We start from the raw sequence: 25,667 nt of genomic DNA, 5'->3' as shown, positions 1-25,667 counted from the left end.
CTTGGCCTGTACCATTCTACTCAGCTATAATTCTGGGGCAGGCAGGTGCCGCACCTGGGCTCTAGTGACACTAGAAGAATGGCAGGGACCCACACAGGGAGGACACAGCTGGGAGAAAAGCAGGTGGGGGGAACACGCCAGCCTACAGCAGGGAGCTGGGAGGACAGGGCAAACAAACTGCTCTTACTGAGTTGCTCCCAGCTCCTAGGGGGCTCTTACCAGATGCCCTGCGGGGGAGCCGGAGATCGGAGGCAAAGGGCAAGCGCTGTTAGCAAGAGCGTTCTGGAAAAGTAAATCACAGAGAAATAAATGTCAAGAGCTTCCTCTAATCACCAGTGATCAGCCTAGGGCATGTGAGTTTGGACTCCACCCAGGCCGTCTCCCCTGCTTTGCCACAGCTCTTTCCCAAGCCAAGGCACAGGGGCTATCTGTGCCAGGACGGTGCTGCCACTGCCGTAGCTACTGCTCCTTCCTGACCTCGGCAACATCATCAAGCTCTGCTGTAACCGTCCTGAGCCCTCCTCTCCCAACAGCTCCAGAAGCAGGAGGCGGAACAGTGCTTAGAGGAGGGGTGAGTGTGAGATTACAAACACCCAGCAGGAAGGAGGAAGACCATAACCAAAGACGGGCAGTGCCCTGTGACCAAAAAGCCACGTGCCCGTGCAGCAGAGAGCATGGGTGGAGTGCCCCTCCCATCTACTGACGTGAAAGCGCAGGAATGCCAAGCTCCTTACATGTCGGGCAGCCCGGAGAGCACAGGTGAGTCTGTGACAGGTGTGTCCGAGAGGTGAGTCTGACTCTTCTCAGGAAGCCGGGGGACAGGGGGGCAAGAAGCCACGAGGTGTGAGCTGCTGGGTCACAAAATGGCCAAGGTGGAGACTCAGTGATGTTAGCAAGGTCACAGCGCTACCCTTTAAATGCTATAATTTATATATGTATATTTATACACGCACGCACCCACCCACCCACCCACGCGCACACACGGTCATCACCAACCGCTTCGCTGCAGCGCCACCGGGAGCGATTCCGGCTAGCAGCAAACAAAATCCTTCCAATAAAATCTGCCTAGAAAAATAGAGCAAGGTCCCAGGAGTCCGGGTGCTGCACCCGGCTCCCGTCCTTCAGCCTCTCTCGTTGGCCCTGAGGCCGACACCGACACCAGGAGACGTCCAAGCAACCATGTGGGAGGGCTCATTCTCTGTCACCGTCTTCACTGCTGCCTGGAACAGAGACAGAACAGGCGGAGTTCTCAGAACTTTAGGAGCCAGCCCACAGGAATGGACATGTCACCTCGACAGACCCATCCCACCCTAGCTGGTAGGGCTGGCGGCCTACACTGAGTACAACACGGAGGGGCCAAGTCCACCACTCCCAGCCGACAAGGGGAAGCTCCTTTGTGTGGTATGGGGCACTGACATGGCCCAGCCATGTTCATGCCTGGCAGCCTCCCTAGAGGGCTTAGGGCCTGGGGAGGAGAGACTGATGTCACAGGGACAACATTCCAGCTCCAGTTCCCAAGCGCAGCTGACCAGCTCATTTAGACAAGCAGGAGAGCTGGGCAGCAGGCAGCCTGCACAAGGGCCCCACAGACACAGTAAGAACTACCAGTACTTAGTACTGGTGAGTTCAGACATCAGCTCACTGAGCAACGCAGCATGGTGGGCACACCCATCTCACACATGGGGAAACTGAGGCACGGGGGGTGCAGTGACTTACCCAAGGTCACTCAGCAAGTCAGTGACAGAGATGATATAGAACCCAGGAGTCCTGGCTCCTAGTTCTGTGTATTCCCTCCCTAAGCCTGCAGTATGTCTACGGGCAACAAGCTGTCTGATTTGGTGTATGGGGCCCCCTAGGGGAGAGGGACTTGCCAGGATCAGAGTTTGAGTGAACCTCAGGAGTTCATGGCTCCCATTCTGGGTCCAAACCACCCCACTTTGCGTCCTATAATGGATCCCAAGGCAATCAGATGGGTCCCGGGCTCCAGGCAGACCCAGCCACGCACGGCATGCTAGCCAGAACAGCTCAAAGAGAGATGGCTCCAAGTCTCATCACTCCCAGCTGCCTATTGGGCTGAGCACCCAGCCCCAGCCCTCACCTCCTACGGACTCCATGTCCGAGTCGGAGACGTGTGTGATGGAGAACCTGGACACCGGCGCAGGAGACACGGTGAACCGGGAGAACTGGATCGGCAGCACCTGCTTCTGGACTGGGACCAGCGAGGGAAGGCTGGGGATGGCCGAGACTGGCATCACTGGCGTCACCGTCAGTGAGGACATTAACGATGACTTCACGGGCATGAGCGGAAAGTCGTCATCCCACTCGAATCCACCACCTGGAGCAGACAACGACCACAGTGACACATCAGGGAGCAGGCCCATTGCTGCTGTGCCCACGGCCCAGGCCTGCCGGCCTTCGGCCGGGCCTATCGCTACCGCGCCCGCCGCCCCCTCAGCCTGCCCCCCCTCGGCCGGGCCTATCGCTACCGCGCCCGCCGCCCCCCTCAGCCTGCCCCCCCCTCGGCCGAGCCTATCGCTACCGCGCCCGCCGCCCCCTCAGCCTGCCCCCCCCTCGGCCGAGCCTATCGCTACCGCGCCCGCCGCCCCCCCAGCCTGCGGCCCTTCAGCCGGGCCTATCGCTACCGCGCCCGCCGCCCCCCCCCAGCCTGCGGCCCTTCGGCCGGGCCTATCGCTACCGCGCCCGCCGCCCCCCTCAGCCTGCCGCCCCTCGGCCGGGCCTATCGCTACCTCGCCCGCCGCCCCCCCCTCGGCCGGGCCTATCGCTACCGCGCCTGCCCACTGCCCCCCTCAGCCTGCCGCCCCTCGGCCGGGCCTATCGCTACCGCTGTGCCCACTCCCTCTCTCAGCCTGTGGACTCTCAATTCGAGCTCCACCCTTGCACAGAGTGCCCACTGTAGTCCATGTGGATTTGCCTCCAGATTCTCTGGGGCCTTGTGCTAGTGCTACCTGATGCCCGCTATGCCCAGGGGAATCAGGCCTGGAGGGGGCAGCCTGGAGGTGGTGGGACAGGTGCCCATGCCCAGCGCCACTGGCAGTTATACAGCTGAGTCCCTCCCCAGCTGCGGGCGCTCCGCCCACCACAAGCCCTCACTCTCTTCAGAGGCGTTGCCATCCGAGGAGTCATCAGATGCGCTCAGTCTGTCCACCGGGCTTGTGGGGCTGGTGCAGTTGCTCTGCACGGGCTGCAGCGAAGGTGCCGTGACCTCTGGGAACGTCTGGTCGCTGAGCTCCCGAGTGGGACTTTCCTGGACATTAAAAGACACCTTGGAAAATCACCCCATAAAGACACATGCCCGAGAGCCAGGCAGTGATGACACTGCCATCCCAGATACTCCTATCTGTGCCCTCAGGGGCCTGGCACCCACTGACTGGGAAATGGATGGAGGCCCCATGTCACAAAGGCCTCCCCAGTCTCCCCAGCTCAACTGGGCTGGGATGTGGAGGAAGCTGGGGACAGAGCCCTGGGACGCCCTCCCAGATGGTGCCCGTCTGCTGCCCTCCTGAGCTCACTGCACGGGAAGGCAGCGACTAGGCCCCAGGACTGCTCACCTGGTCAAAGAGGTAGACGGTGACGTCGTCGTAGAAGGACACGGCCTTCTTCTTCCGCTCCAGGTCCTCGCAGAAGGTCTGGGACAGCAGGTTGGGCATCTTGAGCAGGCTGCGCAGGTTCCTGGCGCTGTGGCTCTCAGCCACCACAATGGGCACAGCAGCCGGCTCGTCCTCGCTCTCCTCACTCTGCTCCTGGATGTTGTAGCAGCGCAGCTCCTCGTCCGACTCGTCGCTGTCCTCGGTGTCTTCCTCCTCGTCCTCAGGCTCCTCCCGCCGCTCGGGGCCGGGTGGCCGCAGCTCCGCGTGGGCCTGCCGCAGGGAGAGATCCAGGGACAACTGCCGGCCCTGAGCTAGCGACAGCTCTTCTGCCAGGGCCCTGCCAGGACCCTCCTGCGCTTCCCCTTCTGGGGCCACTCGCACCCCTGGCTCCTCTAACGGGTGCTCCGGCCCCTCAGGCTCGGAGCTAGGAGCCACAGCCTCACCCAGCAGGCCTGAGAGCCCTTCCTGCAGGAGTTCTTCTCCACCAGCTTTGGCCAGAACCAGCAGGGCTGGGCCCTCCGGGCTCGTTACCACGGGAGACAGGAAGAAGGACTTGGATGGTACAGATTCTGCTGGGATGCTGGGGATGGCAGGGCACTCCTCCCAGGTCGTATCTCTGGAGCCGTCCGAGTCTGGACTGTGGCCTGCAGCTGTCTCCTCAGCCCTGGCGGCACCTTCCAGCTCCAGCTCCGGCTCTGGGTGGGCAGCCTGGACGCTCCCTTCCCCGGGACTCACCACTTCACCTGCCATTGAGAAGCCTACACCAGAAGCTCCAGTCCCCATGGTGCAAGCAGCTCCCTGAGGGCTGTCAGGGGTGTCGCGGGGCTGGGGCGGCTCCTCCCCATCACTGTTTTGGCTCGGGGCACTTCCCAGGTCTTGCGCATCCAGCTGCAAGCACCCCGCCTCCCTGTCCTGGGCTTCAGACCCATCGCTGTCCTCATCCTCCTTGAGGTACCTCTCGGCGTCGGTGTCGTAGTCTGAGAAGTAGGCTGAGTCGCGGTACGGGTTCTTCTCACTCAGGCCGTGAAGCTCAGCGCTGAAGGATGAGGAGAGGTGCATCTCGGAGGCCACGCCGTCCCCTTCGCCCACCGCCAGACCTACGGGCGACTTCCCCAGGTGGGTGAAAGTCTCTGGCTCCCTGGGCTCATGTGGCTCCTTTAGGACAAACTCCGGGGACTCATAGTTCTCGGTGTCATAGCCACTGTCCAGGGCCTTGGGCTGGCTGGAGGGGACGTAGCTGGTGGGGCTGAAGACTTCGCACGAGCTGGCTGTGGATGGGATGTCGAGGGATTCCAGGGAGTCCGGCGTCCCCACCTGCTTCTGGAGAGACTTGAAGGATGGGATCACGTCCACTCGTTCCATATAGTCTCCGGAGAAGTCGGTGAAGACACCAGACGTGAGCTCCGCGGTATCTTCATCACTGCAGTCATCCATGTCAGGGAAGCTGGTGCTGGAGAAGGTCTTGTCTGGGGTCCGGTCCAGGTCACTTGTGATGCTCTTCCCACTCTCCACTGCAATGTCTCCGGGCACTTGGCCAACTGCCTCAGAGGCCTCTGAAGGGATCTGGGTGCAGTCTGCACAAGGGTTGCCCTCTGTGTGGGCATACGGGACAGCCCACTCCCCAGGACTTAGCGGGAGGGCTGCCCCCTCAGCCGGCATGGTGGTGCTCTCAGATAGCTGGCAAGCTGCCCCTGCCTCGGCATGTCCCATATCAACAGGCCCTGGTGGATCCATACCCCTTGGCTGTGGCATTTGGGCATGGTGATTCCCCTCCCCTCTCTCGGCTTGTCTTGATGCTGTGCTGGCATCATCCAGGCACCTCTGGGCTGCAGCTCCGGCCGAGGAGTCTGTGGGGAGCGCTGCACCGGAGGCACATTGTGAACTGGAAATGCCTGCCAGTGCTGTGTCTTCCAAAAGGTCGAAAGCGGATGAGTCATGGCTCTCCCAGTGGGGGGAGGAGGAGGAGGAAGAGGAGGAGGAAGAGGAAGAGTCCTCTTTGTTGCTCAGGGTCCTGCGCTGCCCGGGATCCAAGCAGAAGCTATGGTTCTCAGTGAGGGGCTGGTCCTGCAGCGCTAGCCGCAAGTCCTTGACCAACAGGCTCCTCCTCTCTTGCAAGGCGTCCCTGAGCTGGGCCTCGTCGCGTGGCACGGAGTCCAGGGGCTCGGCCATGAGTCCCCGGAAGGTGATCATGTGGCGGTAACACCAGCTGTCGTTGGCAGGGGGCTCGCAGGGTGGAGGAGGGCAGTTGCTGCTGTTGTTGTTGGCCGAGCTGTTGGACGTCCAGTGCTGCCTCTGCACCGCTGTGCTCACATCCTCCGGGACCAGCCCGCTCGCGCGCTCTCTGCTCCCGCACTGGGGGCTGCTGCACGGGCTCTCCTCGCCCAGCTCCAAGGTGATGCAGTCCAGCCTGGAGCCCTGAGTCCTGCTAGCCACCTTCTGCCCCACACACTCCAGCAGCCTCCCTGCCAAGGGGGCTGGGTGGGGCTCCTCATAGCTGGGGGGGCTGTAGGCACAGTTCACTGATGGGGAGATGCCCAGAGGGTCCTCAAAGATGTTCTTCTGGAAGCTGGGGACCTGCCACTCCTTGCTGCTGGCCTCCAAGGGCTCCTCCTCCAGCAGATAGTGGTCGGTGCCATCGCCTGGGGACGGTTGGTAGTATGGAGGCTCCTTGCTGTGGCACTGGTAGGGGTAGTAATCGGGATGCTCCCAAGAGCCCTCGCTGGGCGTGGCATGGCCCAGCAGGGGTTCCATGGTCAGGGAGACAGTGGGGCTGTTATCTGAGTCGTATGTGCCACTGTCCTGGCCCCCCTTGGCTTGCCAGCGGGACCCCTTGGCCGGGGAGCCGTACTCACAGTCGGGGCTGTAGGAGCACATGGCGTAGTCCAGCTCGGTGCGACCCTCCGAGGGCCCTTCGATGCGGATGTAGTACTCACTGCTGAGCGAGGGGCTGTGGGCCCCCAGGATGGGCACCACGCTGGGCGCGTGCAGGCTTGGGCAGCCCTGCTGCTTGCACTCATAGCAGGACGGGGAGACGCCGAGGCTCAGCCGCCCCATGGAGCTGGTGGGGTAGTACAAGTCCTGGTACTGGGCGGCACTGCTGGGGCTCAGGGCCCCCGTGGGTACCTGGAAGCACTCAGCCTTGCTGGGCTCCCATTTGTACTCGAAGTTGAGGCCCTGGCTGGTCTCCATGACAGTCAGGACGTCGTCCCCATCCGAGTGGAAGCCTTCGGCAGAGAACTGCTCCAGCAGCGGGAAGGAGGAGACCTCGGTGCCGCGGTGGCTGCTGCTGGAGCTGCTGTTGGGCTTCATGGAGTTCCAGCGCCTCTCGAACTCCTCCTCTGCCTCCGTCGCCCCCTTGGCACACAGGTAGGAGAGAAGCAGGTGCACCTCTTCCGCCGTCGGCCTCTGCTCGGGCTGCAGCCAGCAGAACTGCATTACCTCGTACCTGCGACACAGAAGGACACTGGAGTCCGTCCCTGCACAGCGCCCCCACCTGCCTGCAGCCGCTCCGGCAGGAGCCTGTGGCTGCACGCTCCCCAGCCCCCGTCTCCCTGCCAGCCCCAGCCGGAAGGCGACCTTCCACCAGCCGGTGAGAGGGCGGCTGGGCATGGGCACACGCCCACCCTTCGCCTGCACATGGCGCCACCATGCGCGTTCTGACTCACTGTTCAGCAGGACTGCCCCCGCTCGGCAGATGGCACCGGGCCCCTCAACGCACCCCTGCCCGGAGCCAGCCCAGGAGAGAGGAACCGGAGGAGAGGAAGGGAGGATGCACAAATAGGAGAGCGTTCAGCAAGCACGTTGCTAACGCAGTGGTCCGAGGCCTGAGGCAGGCGGAAATCTGCCACCCTCCGGCAGCACCTGGCAACTCCACCCCACCCCAGTGCCCGCAGCATGCTCCTCACCAGCGCTCAGACAGCAACAGCTTCAGCTGGGGCTTGGGCAATTTGAGCTGCTGCTCCTTGATGGCGTAGGTGAGCACCTGCCGGTCGGAGTAGCGGTAGTAGGGCTGGTTGCCCAGCTCGAACAGCTCCCAGATCGTCACGCCCAGAGACCTGCAGAGACAGGGACGAGTGTGTGTCGTTGCAGCACGGCAGGGGGGACAACCAACAGCAGAGAGGAAAGGCCAAGGGAGGGACGTGCCCCAGCCGGCCCTACTGACCTGGGCAAGACAGGCAGCTGCAGGCTCAGGCCTCTGGGTTACACATGGGCAGAGCCGCCTGGAGATGGAGGAGAGAGGCCAGCTCCCCACCTGGCGTGAATGGGCCCCGTTCCACGGGAGTCCATAGGCCAGATCCACCCTGGTGTGAACAGGCCCCGCTCCACTGGGCTTATGCCTGTTCACACAGCTGGGGATCCAGCCCTGGACTCTCAAATTTTAAGGGCAGGTGGCGGCAGTCAGATGACCCGTGCTGACCTCCTCTAGAGCCCTGGCCTCGGACCCTCCCCAGCCACTCCGCCCCCGATGCCCACCCTGCCAGGGGCTGAGGCCATGCACAGGCTCTCCAGGAGCGGAGGCCCATCCCCTGCTGGGTCCATATGGGAGTGGCAGCCCTGCCCTGTCCCCCGCCCCACACCCCAAGGGCTCAGGGCCGCCTGCCAGACCACGAGGCACTGACACATCCTGAGCAGGGACACAGGCCCGACTCACACCCGCGTGCTGGCTGAGGCCAGGGCCTGAGTCACTCGCACACAGCCGGGGGCTGGGGGAGGGCAGGGACCGCTGGCAGCCGGGCATGTGCCCTGCCTGGGCCCTGCGCTCACCAGACGTTGCTGGATTTGGTCTGATCCACTATGAGCAGGTTGCCGTGCACCTCGTCGATGAGCTCGGGCGCGATCCAGCGCAGCGGCACCCACAGCTGGTCGGCCGTCACGAAGTAGTCATCCTGTCGAGCATGCGGGGTCAGCGCGAGAAGAGAACGTCAACCTACGCGTAAGGGACCGGCACGCCCGGGTGTGACAGCAGCACCCCCAGCCCCCTGCTGCCCCGGGCCCCTCTTCCCTCCCCTCCCCCCAGCCCCCTGCTACCCCGGGCCCCTCTTTCCCCACATCCTCTCCCCCGCCTGAGCCCCCTGCCTCCCCATTCCCTCTCCACTTCTCCCTTTTCCCCCAGCCCCCTGCTGCCCCCTTCCCCCAGCCCCCATCCAGCTCCTCTTCCCCCAGTTCATCTCCTCCCCAGCTCCTCTTTCTCCATTTCCTCTCTTCCCCTCCATCCCCTGCCCCACTCTCCTGGCTACTGCCTCTCCTCCCCACCCCCTTCCCACTCCTCCTCTGCTACCTCTCACCCCCCAATCTCCAGCCCCGTCCACTGCCTCTCCTTCAACCCCCATCTTCCCACCTCTCCTCCTCCCCCATCCTCTGGCCCACCCACCACATCCTCCTGCCACTGCCCCCTCCCCGGCCTGGCCCTCTGCTGCCCCCACTGCCCCCTCCCCCGCCTGGCCCTCTGCTGCCCCCTCTTCTGCCCGGCCCTCTGCTGCCCCCCATCCCCCGCTGCCCCCTCCCCCGCCTGGCCCTCTGCTGCCCCCATCCCCCGCTGCCCCCTCCCCCGCCCGGCCCTCTGCTGCCCCCCATCCCCCACTGCCCCCTCTTCTGCCCGGCCCTCTGCTGCCCCCCATCCCCCGCTGCCCCCTCCTCCCAGCAGTTCCAATCCCTCAGGGCTGAAGTGACCTCCCCAAAGGCTGCAGCAGACAGGAACCTGCCCTGGGTGCCAGGCAGAAGCAGGTCTCCAGGACTCGGCTGGCAGCTGCGATGCCCAGCGAGAGGAAAAGGCTAGCGGCAGGGACCTGCCCCTCCCGCCACGACTCAGGGGAGCAGCCCCTGCCCCCGCCTGTGCCCCTGCAGGGAAGTGAAGGCACAGCCGCCCGGTCCCTGCTGGGCACTGTTTGCATTAGGAGGAGGGCATTGCCAGCTGCTCTGTAGGGGAGAACCCTCCCCTCCCCTGCCCCCCCGAGTCACGCCAAGCAGTGTCTGCCCTGCCCAGAGGGGGAGCGTAGGAGGCTCAGAAACACCCATTCCCAGGCCCCTCTCTCCAGGAGGACAAGCCCCATTCCCAGGACACTGGGAGCCTCCCGCAGCAGACAGCCGAGGAAACCGACAATGAATCCCAGGCGCTCAGAGTAACCAGCCCGAAGGGACCCAGCAGCCAGGGCCTGGCCCAGGGCTCCCATCCTCCAACACCCCCTGCTACAGTAACCCCAGCTCCCGGGTCCCTGAACCCCACTGGGCCGGGAGGATGCCCCATGACTGAGCCCAGATCAGCCCACAGAGGCTGGGCTCCAGCAGGTGCCGAAAGCCCCCCCCCCAGCCCCAGCCCAGCCCAGCCTTACTTTGTACTTGCAGCGAGCCAGGCCGTAGTCCCCGACTTTGACGGTCAGGTCAGCAGTGAGTAAGCAGTTCCGCAAAGCCAGGTCGCTAGACAAAGGAAACGCACAGCTGCTGTTACACAACCCCAGGCGCGCTGGGGCGGTGGAGTGGGGAGCTCACACGCCGGTCGGGGTGAGGGTGCCGGGCAAGCGGCAGCCACCCAGGCCAGAGGGGCCTGAACAACCCGGCGGGGAGACAAAGGAGGGGGAGCGTCAGGGTTCTGGATTTGAACCCGGGGGGGGGGGGGGGGGTTGGCCCCAGACTTTGGCCAGAGACAGCAGGGCTCAGGCTGTAACTCACCAGCTAGTGCAGGGCATTCCAGTCACCAGCCCAAATACATGGCAGGGAATGCTAAGCCTCCGGCCGCCTCCAACTGCCCATCCCGCCGTCAGACTAAGCCAGGCAGAATGGAGATTGCCTGGCAACCTACCTCGGCCATTTCCTACCCTGCCGCTGTGACCCCTCCTCGCAGCATGCGTGAGTGTGTGTATGTGTGTGCACGTGCATGCATGCAGGTGAGTGTGCGTGTGTGTGTACATGTGCGTGTATATATGTGTGGGTGGGTGCAAGTGTATGCACACACGTATGTATATGTGTGGGTGTATGCGCACGTGGGTGGGTGGGGGAGAGGGTGTGTGTATGTGTATGCAACTGTGTGCATATGTGTAGGCACGTGTGGGTGGGGGACAATGGTGCATGTATGGGTGCAACTGTATGCACACGTGTATGTATATGTGTGAGGAGGGCATGTGGGGGGGCATGCGTGGGTGGCAGAGCAGCTGTGTGTATGGGGATGTGGGCATGTGTGTGGGTGGTGGCGTGGGCGTATGAGCACATGAGTAGGTGGGGGGCCGAGGGTTTGGGGGGGCATGTTTGTATGTGTGTGGGTGGGTGTGTGCATGCTTGGGTGGCAGAGCGGCTGTGTGTATGGGGAAGTGGGCGTGTGTGTGGGTGGTGGCGTGGGCGTATGAGCACATGAGTAGGTGGGGGGGCGAGGGTTTGGGGGGGGTTTCTATGTGTGTGGGTGTGTGTGTGCATGCGTGGGTGGCAGAGCGGCTGTGTGTATGGGGAAGTGGGCGTGTGTGTGGGTGGTGGCGTGGGCGTATGAGCACATGAGTAGGTGGGGGGGCGAGGGTTTGGGGGGGTGTTTGTATGTGTGTGTGTGTGGGGGTGTGTGTGCATGCGTGGGTGGCAGAGCGGCTGTGTGTATGGGGAAGTGGGTGTGTGTGTGGGTGGTGGCGTGGGCGTATGAGCACATGAGTAGGTGGGGGGGCGAGGGTTGGGGGGGCGTGTTTGTATGTGGGTGGGTGGGTGTGTCCATGCGTGGGTGGCAGAGCGGCTGTGTGTATGGGGGTGTGGGTGTGTATGTGGGGGGGCGAGGGTATATGCATGTGTGTGGGGGGGGTTATGTATGTATATGTGTGCATGGGTGGGTGGGAGCCAGGAAGGATGTGGGTGGGTGGGTGGGGGTGAATGCGTGTGGGGGGGGGCATGGGTGTATGAGTGCGTGTGTAGGTGGGGGTGAGGGTGTGTGTGGGTGTGGCGGGGGCATGGGTGGGTGGCAGAGCGGCTGTGTGTATGGGAATGTGGGCGTGTGTGTATGTGTGGGAGGGCAAAGGTGTATGCGTGTGGGGGGGGCGTGTGTGTATGTATATGTGTGGGTGGGAACCAAGAGGGATGTGTGTGGATGGGTGGGGATGAGGGTGTGTGTAGGGGAGGGGGGGAGGGTGTGTGTGTGTGTAGTGGGAGGGGGGGCAAGGGTGTGTGTGTGTGTGTAGGGGGATGGCGGTGAGAGTGTGTGTGTGTGTCTGTGTGTAGAGGGGGCGAGGGGGGGCGTGTATAGGTGGAGGGGGAGCGAGGGTGTATGTATATGTGTGCGTGGGTGGGTGGGAGTGAGAGTGTGTGTGTAGGGGAGGAGGGAAGGGTGTGTAGGGGGAGGGGGGGGAGGGTGTGTGTGTGTGTGTAGGGGGAGGGGGGAGGGTGTGTGGGGGGTGGGTGGGGGAGGGTGTGTGTGTGTGTAGGGGGGTGAGGGTGTGTGTGTAGAGGGAGGGTGAGGGGGGTGTGTGTGACCCAGGCAGGACCCTGTGGGGAGTTGGCGCACACCAGGCATGGATCAGAGGCTGCAGGTGTCTGGTTCGAGCCCAGCTCAGCGGGGATTAAAGGCGTCCCCACTAACGGCGCTGGTGGCTCTGGTTCGAGCCCAGCTCAGCCCAGCTCGGCCGGGATTAAAGTCGTCCCCACTAACGGCTACGGTGGCCCGTGCGAGATGAGTTTGGGGGGTCCCAGCTCACGTGTCACACTCGCTGCAGCGCTTTGCGCCGACTGGCGGCTGAGTAGAGAGGCCAGGAGTGCGTGGGCCAGGGGGTCTGAACTGCCCCAGGGACCCCCGAGGGACCCCCGCTCCCGCAGGGGCAGGGGAGGTGTCCGGGCAGCTGGCCCTGCTGCTGCCCTGGAGAGACCCACCAGGCTCCATTCACCAGCATGAAAGAGAGACGGGGAGGCACTGGGCACCCAGGAACTGCCTCTGCCAGAGCCTCTGGAGAGCAGCGCCGAGGGCACCGGTTACCCGCCGGGCGGTGGGCAGCGCTGGGAGGCAGAGGCAGCGAGGCAGGGCCCCGCCCGAGGCTCTGTGCAGCGCCCGCCGGCGCAGGGCCCAGGCTGTGGCAGGCGAGAAGGATCCGACGGCCCCAGAAGCCAGCGCTCGCCCTCTTCAACAAAATCACTGATGCTGGAGTCTCCGTGTGCAACTCACTCAGCACCAGGATATTGTTGGGGAGGAGAAGCCAGAGGGCGGCGGGTGGACCAGGGTTGAGGAGAGGAACCCCGGAGTCCTGGGCGAGCGGCAGTGCCATGCTGTGCTGCTACGCTGGGGTGAGACCCTCTCGGCCCCCAGCCAACGGGTGGGCGTGGAAAACCACCGGCTAAAGGAGCCATAGGGCAAGCCACATGCGACCCCGTCCGCCCACACGCCAGGCGGGGGACCAGACATGCCCCCAACCCCACGTCCCCCCCCCGTTAGGCTGGACCCCCCCGCACACTGCCCCCCGACATGCCAGGCAGGGGACTGGACACCCCACCCCCCCACCCCAGGCCAGACCCACTGGCAGCCCCTCTTCCTGCTTGGCCCATGTCCTCTAGCTGCACGTGCCGGGGGGGTGGGGGGGGGGTCGCCAGCTCCCAGGCCTCAGCATGGGAAGCACCTATACTGCAGTCTCTGCTCGTAGCCTGGGCCCAGGGGTGTCACGGGCCCAGCAAACCCGGGGACAGCGCCTGAGGGGGCCCCGAGCCTGGGTGATGGGGAGGCGGTCGGATGAGGCTGCATAGGGTACTGGGGAAGTTACAAAGCCTTTCCAGCCCCTGCTCCCCCAGCCCCAGTCCCCACTCCTGCCCCCCTCCCCACCCAGTGTCTAGCTCTCCTCCCACCCCAGGGTGCATATCCTGCAGGGAGCTCACGGTTTCTGGAGCCATGGGTGCCGGGTGGCAGGGGCGGGCGATGCTCAGGGCCCAGCAGGCAGGGGAGGGGAGGGGAGTGTCTGTGGTGCCCCCTCCCCCTCCGGCCCAGCCTTACCTGTGCACGTAGTGGTTCCTGTGCAGGTGCAGGATGCCGCATGCCACTTCGCAGGCCATTCTCTGCAGGGTGAGGGGGTCGGGGGCCATGGAGTCGGCCACCTGGCAGCTCCGCAGGTAGCCCTTCAGGTCGCCCTGTCACGGGAGCAGCAGCCGTCACTGACCCTGAGCCACGGCCCCGCCGGCCGGTGCCGAGGTCTCTGAGCCCCTCCCCACTCAGTGGCCCCGCGCCGCCCTTCCCCAGGGAGACCCCGAGGGCCCCACGCACCGTCACAAAGGGGGGAGCAGCCGGGAGCGGAGCTGAGTGCATCAGGGGAGCGAGGGGGCGTCAGGGCAGGGAAAGAGATGGAGCAGAGCAGAGGGCCTGGCCCAAAACCGGTTTGGGGAGGGGGGGTGTATATACCTCCCCAGTCCCCTGCCCACGAGCCACAGGCAATGCCTGGGCCATCTCCAAACACCCGCCTGGGGAGTGGGACGTGGCACAGGGGGCACATGCCCACCAACCCCCCCACCCCCCATGGGTTCTCTCCCCACATGGGGCTCAGGGGTCTGGAAAACCCGGCAAGGCTGGGACTGCCCCATGCCGGCAGGCAGGCAGATCCACTGCGATCCCGGCTCCCCAGTGTGAACCGCATCGCCCCAGCCGCACGGGGAGCCTGCCAGCGCCGGACACTACAGACCCCCATTCACAGCCTGCAGGGATCTGCCGTGGCTGTGAGCCGGCGCGAAGGGCTCTGCGGAGGTGGGCCCCAGAACGAGCCGCACTCGCTGAGACCCCAGCCATGTTCTCTCGCTCCCTGGAGACTCACTAACCCTGCTACCAAACGAGGGGCAAGCGTCCCCACCCCGCCTGGCATCCCCCTCGCTTGAACCTGTGGCTCAGCACAGGAAATGAGCCAGCCCTGAAGCTGTGGGGAGCGGAGATTCACCAACGCTGGGGGGCAAGCGGGACCCAGCGCGCTAACGCGGGGCCTGAAATAACCTGCTCTGGACCCGGCGTTTGCCGTTCAGCCCCTGCAGCAGCAGCTGGGCCCGGGTGAACCCGCAGGGCGCCAGCCCCAGCATGGGGAAGTGGAGGAGAGGGCCAAAGAGGGCGAAGGGTTTTAAAGCAGGTGACATACCAGCGGGCAGAACTCCATGACCAGCAGGTAGGGCGTCACCTCGGCGCACTGGGCCAGGCACTGCAGCAGGTTCGTGTGCTGGAGAGCCCTGCGCAGGGAGGGGAGAGAGCAACGGAGATTTCAAACTGGGGAAGCAGGGTTGGGACAACTTACCCGTCATCTCTGGCTTGGGGCAGCCAGGGGGCTGCGGGTCGGGCTGGAGGGGCACCGGCAGAGCTGTGTGCGGGGAGCCCAGGGCTGGGCTAGCAGAAAGAAACCTTTTCAGAGAGCTTTCCCCTTGTCACCCAGCCCACACAATGCGTCTCTGGGGGCAGCAAGGAGCTCTCTGTGACCCGTCCCCACGCCAGGCCTGGCCGGGCAGAGAACAAATGGGTACCGGGAAGTGCCAGCCGCCCCAACAGGACCCACAACAATAGGGTGTTTGTTCATCTCGCAGTGTAAAGTTGACTCTACTCCAATCCCAGCCCCCCCAGATCTGTCGATGCGCCTCAATCCCAACCCGCAGCCCCCCCAGCTACTGCAGGCCAGCTCCCCCCTGCCCCCCAGATCTGTGAATGCTCCTCAATCCCAACCCCCCGCCCCCCAGCTCCCCCCTACCCCCCAGACACACTTCCCTGTCAGTGCCCCTCCATCCCAACCCGCAGCCCCCTGGATTAGTCCAGGACTCCCGCCCAGCTCAGCCGCCCCTCAGTCCTGCCTGGCCCCCCTGAGTTTCCTGCCAGACACAGACGGGCTGATTCGTGCGATGGTTTGGGAAGGGACCAGTTTGCTCTGATCTAGGCCCAGACCCAACGTGCTGCCCGTGACCGGAGCCTGGAGGACAGGCCCGGATGGCAGCGACCATGAGATGGCGGCTCAGGGATGGCCAGTGTGGGAAAGGGCCTCTCCGTGCCACGCTGCCGGCTCAGCCGCAGAGGGGAGGCACCCCTGGGAGCAGAGCGCCAGAGGCTTTGGCTCCACACTGGCAGGGAGGGACCCAGCACTGGGGCCATCCCCAGAGCCCTTCCCTGGGGCAAGGGAGTCCTTTCCTTGCATGGCAGAGACACCGGGGCCAGAGCGGGCGCTGTGTTGGCCTACCTGTACGGCTGGGCTTCCTCCAGGAACTGCATCTGGTCCTGGACGCTGGCGCTCACCTTCAGCTCCTTCACCACCACCTGGGTGCTGCTGAGCCCCGAGTTCACCTCCCCCAGGAACACCTAGGGACGGCAGCGCACGTCAGCCCTGCGCCCTCGTCCTGCGCCCCCGGCCCTGCGCCCCGCGGCACGTCCCCTGCCTGCCCTCATGGCCCTGCACCCACGGCCCTGCGCCCCAGTCCTGCGCCCACGGCCCTGCGTCCCGCAGCACGTCCCCTGCCTGCCCTCACGTCCCTGCACCCATGTCCCTGCACCCCGCGGCACGTCCCCTCCCCACCCCCACGTCCCCACCCTGCACCCACATCCCCATCCTGTGCCACGGCACCATGTCCTGCAGCACGTCCCCTCCCCACCCCCACATTCCCGCCCTGCCCCTGTTGCTGAACCCACTTCCCCCTGTGTGGGGCATACATGTCCCCTCCCCTCCACCCCCTTCCTACCCCATCGCTGCCCCACACCCATCCCTGTTCCTGCATCCCCACATCCTCCCCCCAGCACACCCCTTCCCCAGAGATGGGCGCCTCTCTCCCTGCAGGGGCACATTCCCCTCCCGAGACCGGCACCCACCTCCCCAGGCTCCTGCGTACCCCCGCCCAACGGCCCCAGCCAGGACGGCCCCGGGGCAGCGCATGGGACAGTCTGGCCAAGGACGCCAGAGCCACCGAGGGTCCCAAACGCTCACGCGCAGCAGTTTGGGGGGCGAGAGGCTGAGCCGAGAGATGGAGCAGCCGGTGCTCAGACACTCAGCCCCACACGGGCTCTAGGGCCCCCCCCCCCACGCAGCTCCACGACCCCGCTGCCAGGGCAAATCCCGGCCTGAGCTGGCGTCCCTCGGGGAGCCCTTCCCGAGCACAGCCCGCCCCCCCCCCCCAAGAGAGGGACGTGCTCACCTTCCCAAACCAGCCGTGGCCGATCTCCTGCAGGTAGAGGAGGCTGTGCCTCCCCAGAGCCGCGGACTTGAGCAGCTGCACTGTAAGAGAGCACATCCAGATAGCTGGGCATCAGCGCTCCCGGCGGCCTGCCCCACCCGCCGGGTCACTCGTGTCTCCCAGCTGCGCCCGGCTCCGCCCGCCCGCCAGTTTACCCGCGTCTCCCAGCCGCGCCCAGCTCGCCCCCTTCTGCCGTTCGGCGCCAGGCCCCGCGCAGCCTCATGGTGCTCATCCATCGGCCCTGCGGCGCTGTCTCCTGGGCTCCAGCTGGCAGAGCTGTGGGCTCAGGCACAGCCTGGCAGCATTGTCCCTGGGAGGCTCCAGCCCCTCACACCCTGCGATACGGCGCTGGGCGGAGCTGCACACCAGGGGAGTCAGTTAGTGCCCCCGGGCGGGCAGCAGGTGCCAGTTGTGGCCCCTTCATGTCCAGGAGCCGCTCCCCACTGGCGTTCCCCACCACGGGCTGGGAGCTGTCTGCCCCAGTGGAACAGCCCTTTCCCGCTGAGCTCTCCCCAAGGGGGCAGCGGGGGGGGCTGCCCCTCCTCCTCCAGTCCAGCTGGGAGGTCCAGAAACCCGCAGCCAGACCGGAGGGGGGTGAAGTCAGAGCGAGCAGGCGCCCTGCATCCCAGCCCAACCACCCAGCCAGCAGCTCCGGGGCATCGGGGATGTAGCCCCCATGCTCCTCCCGCCCAGCGCTCGCTCCCTCCCTCCCCGGCGGAATCCCAGCATTCCGGACCCACGGGGGGCAGCAATGGGCCCATTGTTGGGCAGCATCGCGCCGCCCTGCACCACTCCGGCCACGCCAGACACTGGGGCCATTGTCCAAGCCCCAGTGAGATCAGCTGGGGCAGCACCCGGCACAGCAGCGGAGAGGGGCAGGGGGTGAGGGCGGCTGCTCTGTAGCAGCGTTTGTTGGCTCCTCGCCCCGCCCGGCGATCTCAGAATTCCTCTCCCACTCACAGGCCTGTTTACCACGGCCGGGGGGGGGGCAGCGCCAGGGAAGGAATCTGGGGCCGTGGGATGAGCTCAGAGAGCGCCTGTGTCTCCAGGGGCCTGTGCCAAAACAGGAGCCCAGTGTGACCTGCCTGCCCAGGGTCCAAGCTCCCCCTCCAGCCAGGGCAGGGCTGTGGCAGAGGCCTTCCCTTCCCCAGCCTGCCCGGCCCGGAGCGCTATTCCCAGCCCTCTCAGCACCGGGGCTGGTCAACCTAGGCTGCTCCCCTGCACTGGTGCTGGAGAAAAGGCCTGAGGGATGCTGGTCAGAGGGGGCTGCAGGCCAGGAGACAGGGCCCCCGGGGCCGGCTGCCCCTCCTGCTAATGGGCCAAGACCAGCTCCTCCCGGGACATGTGTCTGGGCTCCTGTGATCCCTGCACCCCCGCAGGGAGCGCTTTCCCCCAAAAGCAACCCTTTATCCCAGGTGTGTCCACCAGGTGGTGCCACTGAGCTACGGGCCAGGAAGCGGGATTCCCCACCCCAGGCAGGGGCCAAGAGCGCCCTCTGCAGGTGCCAGGCAACGCTCTGCGTGCCAGCAGCTCGGGGCAGAACAGCCCCCAGTAAGCCCCAGCCAGCTATGCTCCCCTGGCCGGGGGCTGCAGGCAGTCGATGGCAGCGTCCTCGGAGTCAGCCATGGGCAGGGGCTGCTGGCCGTGGTCACAGAGTCTCCGCCTCCCTCCCCCAGAGCGCCGCGTACATGGCAGCAGTGACCATGACGGGCGCTGGCCCCGCTCCTTGATCAGGACAGGGAGCGCTGTCCTGGCAGGGAGACGCCACGAAGGCTCCCAGGGAGCAGCACGATTCGAAGCTGCAATCCACTCGGGAACTGCAGCCGCCCGGCCCCGCTCCGCCGCGCAGCTTACCTGAGCGCCCTGGCTGCTTGGCCATGGGGAGCGACACCTCGGTGAGGGGCAGGATGTAAACCTCGGGGCCATTCTGCGTGGCCGGGGAGCCCTGCACCGAGAACTCGGTCACGTAATCCTCTCCCTCGGCATTCTCAAACTCCTGGCCCGGGCACAAAGCAGAGGGCAGGGGGTCGGCAGGGGCAGACGTGGGCACAGCACATGCACACAGAGCTGAGCGCGCCCCTGCCCCCCCTCAGCACGCCACGGCGCTGCAAGAGACGGGAGGAGCCTGGCAGGCCCTGCCTCACACGCTTCTCTCCCTTTCCTCACGTCCCACGCCCGACGGGTCTGTCAGGCTGTGGGCTCCTCCTGGGCCCCTCGTGTGTTTGTACAGCGCCCGGCGCGCCTTGGGGGCTGCCCAGCCACCCGGTTTCTATCACGCCCACACCGAGCGGCGGCTCCGCCAAGCCCGCTCACCTGCTCCCCACGCAGCCGCGTGTCTGATGCAGAGCCCCGGCCCTGAGCCCTTAGAGCTGCAAGCCCCCCGTCAGCAAGCACCCCTACCCAGCGAGTGGAGCGCACCCCCCCGTCAGGGCTACTGCCCAGTCCCCCAGGGCGCGATCTCAGCCGCCTCCCCCCATGTTCTCTGGGGCCGGCTGCCTAGCACTGGGCTGGGCAGGAGAGCCACTCTCCGCCCCGTGCCCTCACCAGCGCCCTCCCACTCCCCAGCGCTGCCTTCGGGGCAGGGAGCGGGCAGCCCCATCCCCGGAGAGCGGAGAGGCCGGGGAGACCCCCGGGGAAGGGGAGTAGCCAGATCGCCCATCACCCCAGTGGGCGTGTGTGACCCTGACCCAGGCACGCACAAGCTGCTGCAGCGTGAGCTTAAGGGCCAGGCAGCCCCACGTGGGGCCGGGAGAGACTCCAGCCCCCCAAGGCTCCGCCCGTGTCACCAGAGGGCTCTGCCCGCCCCACGTCTCTCTCATCCCTCCTCAGAGGCCTGTCCCAGCCCCATGGCCCTGCTCTCTCTGTGCGGCCCATGGGCGCCCTCCCTTTACCTGGCTGTGTGCCCCAGACAGCCCTTCGGGCCTGACGGCTGCCTCCGTGATCAGACAGGACACGGCGAGCATCTCCCCTGCCCCGCCCCGCCCCAGCTGCCACCAGCCTCATGGTGCCTGGGGGCCCGCTGCTGCGCCACGCTTGGGGCTCCTCCCTGGCGGGACTTGTTGGGCCATGGGGCAGCGTCCGGGCTGGATGCAAACCCTCTCCCTTCTCCTATATAGGCAGCGTGGGGGGCTGAGCTGCCTCATTGTTCCTCCCCAGGCTCCGCGGGATGGTCAAGCCCCCCCCTCCCCGCCCAGGCGCCGCGAGCCTCCACAAAAATCCCAGCAAACAGAGAAAACTGTTCCTCGGGCACATTCTGTGCAGGGAGGTCACGGCCCCTCCCACCCCGCAGGGCACCAGGGGCATTTCCAGGGCAGAGGCCTGGCCAGAGAGCGACGCGACCAGAGCCAGGCACAGCCGGTGTGTGGTGCTGAGCTGCCCAGGCCTGGCCCAGCTCCCTGTTAGTGTGGGCCAAGGAGAAGGGCCCCAAGTCTCCACGGGCCCAGGCACACACGCCATGACCAGGGGTTAACAAGTCACCAGACCCACCAGCACCCCCAGCAACATCGCTGGCTGGTCCCCTCTCCCCTCCAGCCAGGCTGGGACCCCCTCCCCACATTCCCTCCCCCAGCCAGGCTGGGACCCCCTCCCCTCGTTCCCCCCCCCCAGTCAGGTTGGGACCCTCTTCCCACATACCCTCCCCCAGCCAGGCTGGGACCCCCTCCTCTCCTTCCCTCCCCAGCCAGGCTGGGACCCTCATCCCACATTCCCCCCGCCCCCAGCCAGGCTGGGACCCCCTCTTTGGAGCATTTACCTTGAAGCCAATGTCTCCCTTCTTGCAGCACAGACAGGCCAACATGAGGAAGATGAAGGTAAAGAGACCAGAGAAGGAAAGCGCCACAACGGCGAGCGACGAGGACCAAGAGAGCTCGCTAAGGGGGGTGCCGTCTGCGGGGAGACAAACGTGGGGGGGCGGAGAGATTAGGGGGGCCGGCGACAAATGCAGAGCGTCTCCCTTGCGGGGCCAGGGGCCAGACAGTGAGAGGGAACAAACCCAGGGAGCTGCACGAGGGAGCCCAGCCATGGCAGAGCTGGGAGCCCCGCGGCGCTGACCCCAGTGTAGACAGAGCAGAGGTTGAGCCGCCTCTGATGGGAAGGGCCCATGGATACACTGTGTGAGGAGGCAAAAAATAGTCCCAGCCCAGGCCTCCCGACCCAGATGCTGTGCCCCTGGCTGTACACAACACCTCCTTGGCTTCCCAGCTGGCCCCGGAGGGCAGCCCCAGCCCAGCCAGTGGCCCACGGTGGCCGTGAACAGCAGCTGAAGGCCAGGGTTCGACGCTGAGCAGAGTACCCCAAATGCAGCCCAGGAGGGAGCAGGGAAGTGGGGAGATGCTGCATTGCTCCCATCGCCCACAGGGGGGCACTGCCGCACCGCAGACAGGCGGCTGCCGGCCAATTGCTCTAGGACCCATCCCCTGGCCAAGGGGGCACTGGCCTGGGGCCCTGTCGCCTGCTAAACACAGAGGCGCCCATATGGAAAAGACCAAGAGAGAACAACTGGACCGGTCACAATTGGTTTTGCTGCCAAGAAAGCAAAAAGAACAGCCGAACCCCGGCCACCAGGCGCTGGGATCGGGGGCAGGAGACACTTTTCAATGCGAAAGAGCCGATCTGCCCTTTGGGCCAGTTTACACAACCCTTGAGGAAGCAGTTAACCGGCTTCCTAAATCCTCGGTCTGTGTACGGACACCCGCGTGCGTCTGTGTGCGTGTGCCCGCTCATGCGTGTGCGTGCCCGAGGCTGGCTGGGTGCACGTGCGTCCTGCCTGCACACACAGACCCGGCTCAGCCTCTAATCCTGGGCCTAGCACTCACTGGATCCCTCGGCTCCACACTGTTGCCATGACAATAATTCACAGATTCATAGCAGGGACCTACCCTGAAATAATCCCACAGCAGAGTTGTTAGGGGAACATCCCCGAAGGGTCCGTGATGGTGACTCCCCCACGCCCCTTGGTAAGCCGGTATTCCAACGCTGCGCCCAGGCGGGGCACCCCACCGGCCTGTCCCAGGGGATTTCTAGCCACCGTCCCTTCTGCTGGGATCCTGCTTTAGCCCTGCCAAGTAATTCCAGCAAGGGCCGTTTCCCCAGAGGCTGAGGCAAGGAGCAGAAGCAGCCCCTGCTGCTCCCCAGCTCCCTGCCCCACGAGCACTGGTCTCTGCAGCCCACGCGGGCACCCAGGTTGCTTCCGGGCACCATTCGCTTGCGGAGTCTCTGGGTCCTGCATGCCCCCAACCACATTTCTACTTGCAGAGTCAACTTCATCCAGCAGCCCCCGGGCTCTGCAGGGTCCATGCAGGATGCTCTCAGCGAAGGAGCCAAGGATGGCTCCCTTTGCACACACACTGGGAGGCTGTGGAGCAGAGGGGCAGGGTGCAGGGGGAGTTGCGAGTCTGGGGGCTGCAGGGCAGGGTTTGTGGGGAGGTCCCTTTCCAGGGCGCTGGCGCACGCTCCCCGAACACCAGATGGGGGAGGGGGATGTTAGCAGCTAAACAGAGATTAACATACATGAAGGTGCAAGGGCGCCCGAGCACGGCCCCGATGCAGCCACCTCTGGGGTTGGCCGCAGCCGCAGTTCTGTTCCGCCAGCATCACGTTGGGGTGGAAGGAAGGAGAAGGGGACGGCCTCCAACTCAAAGCGCACGAGGGGCAGAACGCCCCAGCTGCAGCAGGAATTCGGGCAGGCACCGGACATGCTGTTCCTCCAGCTGGAAAGCCGTGCTAGGAGGCTGTGTTCCCGGCCTCGGGCCCCGGCTCAGGACGCTCAGGGTCAGGTGAGCTGCAAGAACTCCCGTCACCCAGCAAACAGGAAGGAAGCCAGTGCCCGTCTCTCGAAGGGCTCCGCAGGCCCCAGTTCCTTCTCACGCCCCACCCAGAGGAGGACTGAACACGGCCCCCACTCCTGGTGCCATCCTGTCGCTTAGGGCCTGGCCCAGCCCGGCATCTCCTCCCAAATATCCCTCCGGCTGTGACGGTGCCGCAGCCCCAGGGAGACGGCGGGTGGATGAGCCCAGCGCCTCCAGGTGAGGGGGAAAAGGAGCCGGGGACCCACACTTGGCAGGAACCCAGCTCTGGCCACAAGCAGTAAAGCACCAGGAGGAGAGAGAAGTGCTGCGAGTACCGGTAAAGGGCCAACCCCGCGTCTCCCCTCTGCTGCAGGCAAGTCACCAGGGCTTCCCCCGGCCCAACCAGGAGGCTTCGGCGTCTTTCAGGAAAGCCCAGGGAGCAGCAGGGTGTGATACACCCCCCAGCCCTCCGGGGAGCCCAGAGCATCGCTGCTGCGGCCAGGGTAAGCGAGAGGCAGCATGTTGGAGCCGCCGAGCGAGCCTGCCCCAAGCAGGGAGCCCAGCAGAGCCATCCAGCCCCCGCTGGCCCCCAGAGCAGCCAACGGCAGACACAAGGGCCCTTCATGCAGAGGGTTTATGGGGCCCCTGTGGAGAGAACATCAGCGGCTTTTGTTGCCAAGCTGTGAGCTTGCTTTGTGGGCGCTCGATGCCAGCCGTTCTGCCGCTTCCCCCAGGAACCCACCTGACAAGCTGCCGCTGAGCTATTCCTATGCTGCTCCCGAGCCGCCGGGAACAAACGGCGTCATTCTACCCGGAGGAAGCAGCAGGGAGGCACAGGGGCTGCAGCCGTGACTCAGAGCCCAGCCGGCTCGATCCACGGCGACTGCCATAAAAACACCACCGCGAGCTCGCCAGAGCCAGGCCCCTCGCCAGCCCAGGGCGCCCAGCGGCACAAGGCTGGCGCTGCAGGGAGCCAAGAGAAAGGCAACCAAAGTGATCAGGGAGCTGCAGGGATCCCGGAGGGGGAAAGGTGAAAAGAGCTCGGCCATGGGGGTAGGGGGTACTTGCAAAGCAGCGATGACTAGGCCGGGGGACAGAGAGGGATGGAATGACAGGAAATGGAGGAAAACGGCCCCCAGTGAAAGGTGCTAGAGCGTGGGACAGCCCAACAGGGTGTGCGGGGAACCTGGCTGCAGGCAGAGGGAACTGGAGAGAGAGAAGGCATCGAGCCGGTGATGGCCACGGGACGGAGTGGCTGGAATGGGTGTCTCAGAGCAGGACAGCTGCTGGGACTGGCTCCTAGCTCGGAATGGCTTCTGCACCACCGAGCACGGCGACCCTGCGAGCCAAAGCAGGGAGACGAGGGGCCCCGTTTGCTCTTTGGCTTCTGGGTCATTTTGCCTGGGGGGAGCTCCCAGGAACAAGCAGGGCCCACGGCACCAGAGACATGGCTCGCAGTCACGTGGTCACCACAGCACCGGAGACACGGCTCACCACAGGGCAGTGCCCGCGGCACCGGAGACACGGCTCAGCACGGCGTGGTGCCTGCGGCACCGGAGACACGGCTCAGCACAGGGCAGTGCCCGCAGCACCAGAGACATGGCTCGCAGTCACGTGGTCACCGTAGCACCAGAGACACGGCTCACCACAGGGCGGTGCCCGCGGCACCGGAGACACAGCTCACCACGTGTCCACACCCCCGCTGTGCAGGGGCTCTGGCTCTCAGCCCCAGATAAAGCCCACGGGCCACCCCGCTGCATGCGCTGTTAGTGCAATGCTCTGTGCTGGCCCCCACATGCCCAGCCTCTGCCTATGCCTATGCCCTGGCCAGCACCACCCCTTTCTCTCTCTCCCGAGCAATACGCGAACCCGTCAGACAGCGCCCTGGGCTCCCTGCAGGAGACGGGGTCTCCTCCTCTGAGACGCCACTCGGACACGTCCCTGGAGAATCGCCGCCCAGGAGTCGGTTACCCGCTCCCAGAGTGAGCGCTGGGCTCCGTGCCAGCCCCCATGTCACTGAGCCGCTGGAAAGCCAGGCGGGCACCCTCCCTCCCCCCACGGTCCCGTCCCGGCTACACCAACGTTCCTGAAAATGGAAGGCGATTTTGAGTCTTCGCTGTGAGGGCCCAGAAACTGCCCCATTAACGCGGGAGCTGAGGGTCAATTCCCAACCCCCTCCCACGCCACTCGGCTACGTGAGGGCACAGTTTAAAATGGGGCGAGGGCAGAAAACCCAGAGCTGACACAGGGTTAGGCCGTGTGCCAGGCAGCGGTGGAGAACTCAGCTTCCTGGGTTCTAGTCCTGGTTCTGCCCCAGACTTGGGGTGTCACCTTAGAATCATAGAATCTCAGGGTTGGAAGGGACCTCAGGAGGTCATCTAGTCCAACCCCCTGCTCAAAGCAGGACCAATCCCCAGACAGATTTTTGCCCCAGATCCCTAAATGGCCCCCTCAAGGATTGAACTCATAACCCTGGGTTTAGCAGGTCAATGCTCAAACCACTGAGCTATCCCTCCCCCTTAAAGGACCCTGTTGGCTTGAACAAACCTAGCGCTTTTCTGTCTGAAACCTCTGGCGCCAAAGGCTTTTGGAGACTATCACCCATAGCATCTGGGCGCTACACCCACCCTCGTGAGTCAGGGCAGGCCTATTACCCCACTGTAAGTGGGGAAACTGAGGCACGGCGAGGCTAAGTGACTTGCCCAAGCTCGCACAGGAAGTCTGTGGTAGAGCCGGGAATTTAAACAGGGTCCCCTGAGCGTCCTGACCACGGGGCCATTCTACCTCTGACGGGGTTTAAAGGTGTGTAACTAGCTCCGTCTAAACCCACCTTCTAAAACTCCAGCCAAGACAAGGCCAGGCCACTCAACTAGCTCACAACTGGCCTCGTCTCTCCTCGTGTGCGGTCTGCCACCAGCGGGGGACTGGGCCCTCGTCCAGACAAAGCCTGGCCCTGGAAGGGGCTGGGGGGAGCGTTTTCTCTCTCGCTCTCTTCTCAGCCTGTTTCCATGGTGAACAGGCAGCACTTTGCGCAGCGGCTGTCACCGCGTCCCCTGGAGAGTGGGGCTGGCAAGAGAGAACAGGGCGACCTGCAAAGAACAACAGGAGAGCAGCAAAGCCGGTACGAGCCCCTGGGACAAGGATCTCTCGGCCAGGC

The 25,667-nt window shown here is 65.1% G+C and overlaps 1 protein-coding gene across 1 annotated transcript; it reads right to left on the bottom strand.

Annotated features, from left to right (window-relative positions):
- Positions 1-1,191: 1,191 nt before the first annotated feature.
- On the bottom strand, positions 1,192-20,520 carry AATK (apoptosis associated tyrosine kinase). Its single transcript, XM_065416048.1, has 13 exons — positions 20,476-20,520; positions 18,579-18,720; positions 16,686-16,765; positions 15,740-15,858; positions 14,663-14,750; positions 13,543-13,676; positions 9,939-10,022; positions 8,373-8,513; positions 7,514-7,663; positions 3,570-7,053; positions 3,112-3,265; positions 2,099-2,335; positions 1,192-1,220 (listed from the first exon to the last, which is right to left on the bottom strand). The coding sequence occupies exons 1-13, from the start codon at positions 20,518-20,520 to the stop codon at positions 1,192-1,194; spliced, it is 4,887 nt and encodes a 1,628-aa protein (XP_065272120.1).
- Positions 20,521-25,667: the final 5,147 nt, after the last annotated feature.

Source organism: Emys orbicularis, chromosome 13, assembly GCF_028017835.1.
Source record: "Emys orbicularis isolate rEmyOrb1 chromosome 13, rEmyOrb1.hap1, whole genome shotgun sequence".
NCBI lineage: Eukaryota > Metazoa > Chordata > Testudines > Emydidae > Emys > Emys orbicularis.
Note: the sequence above shows the minus strand (reverse complement) of the source record. Positions and strands in the feature narration are given on the sequence as shown.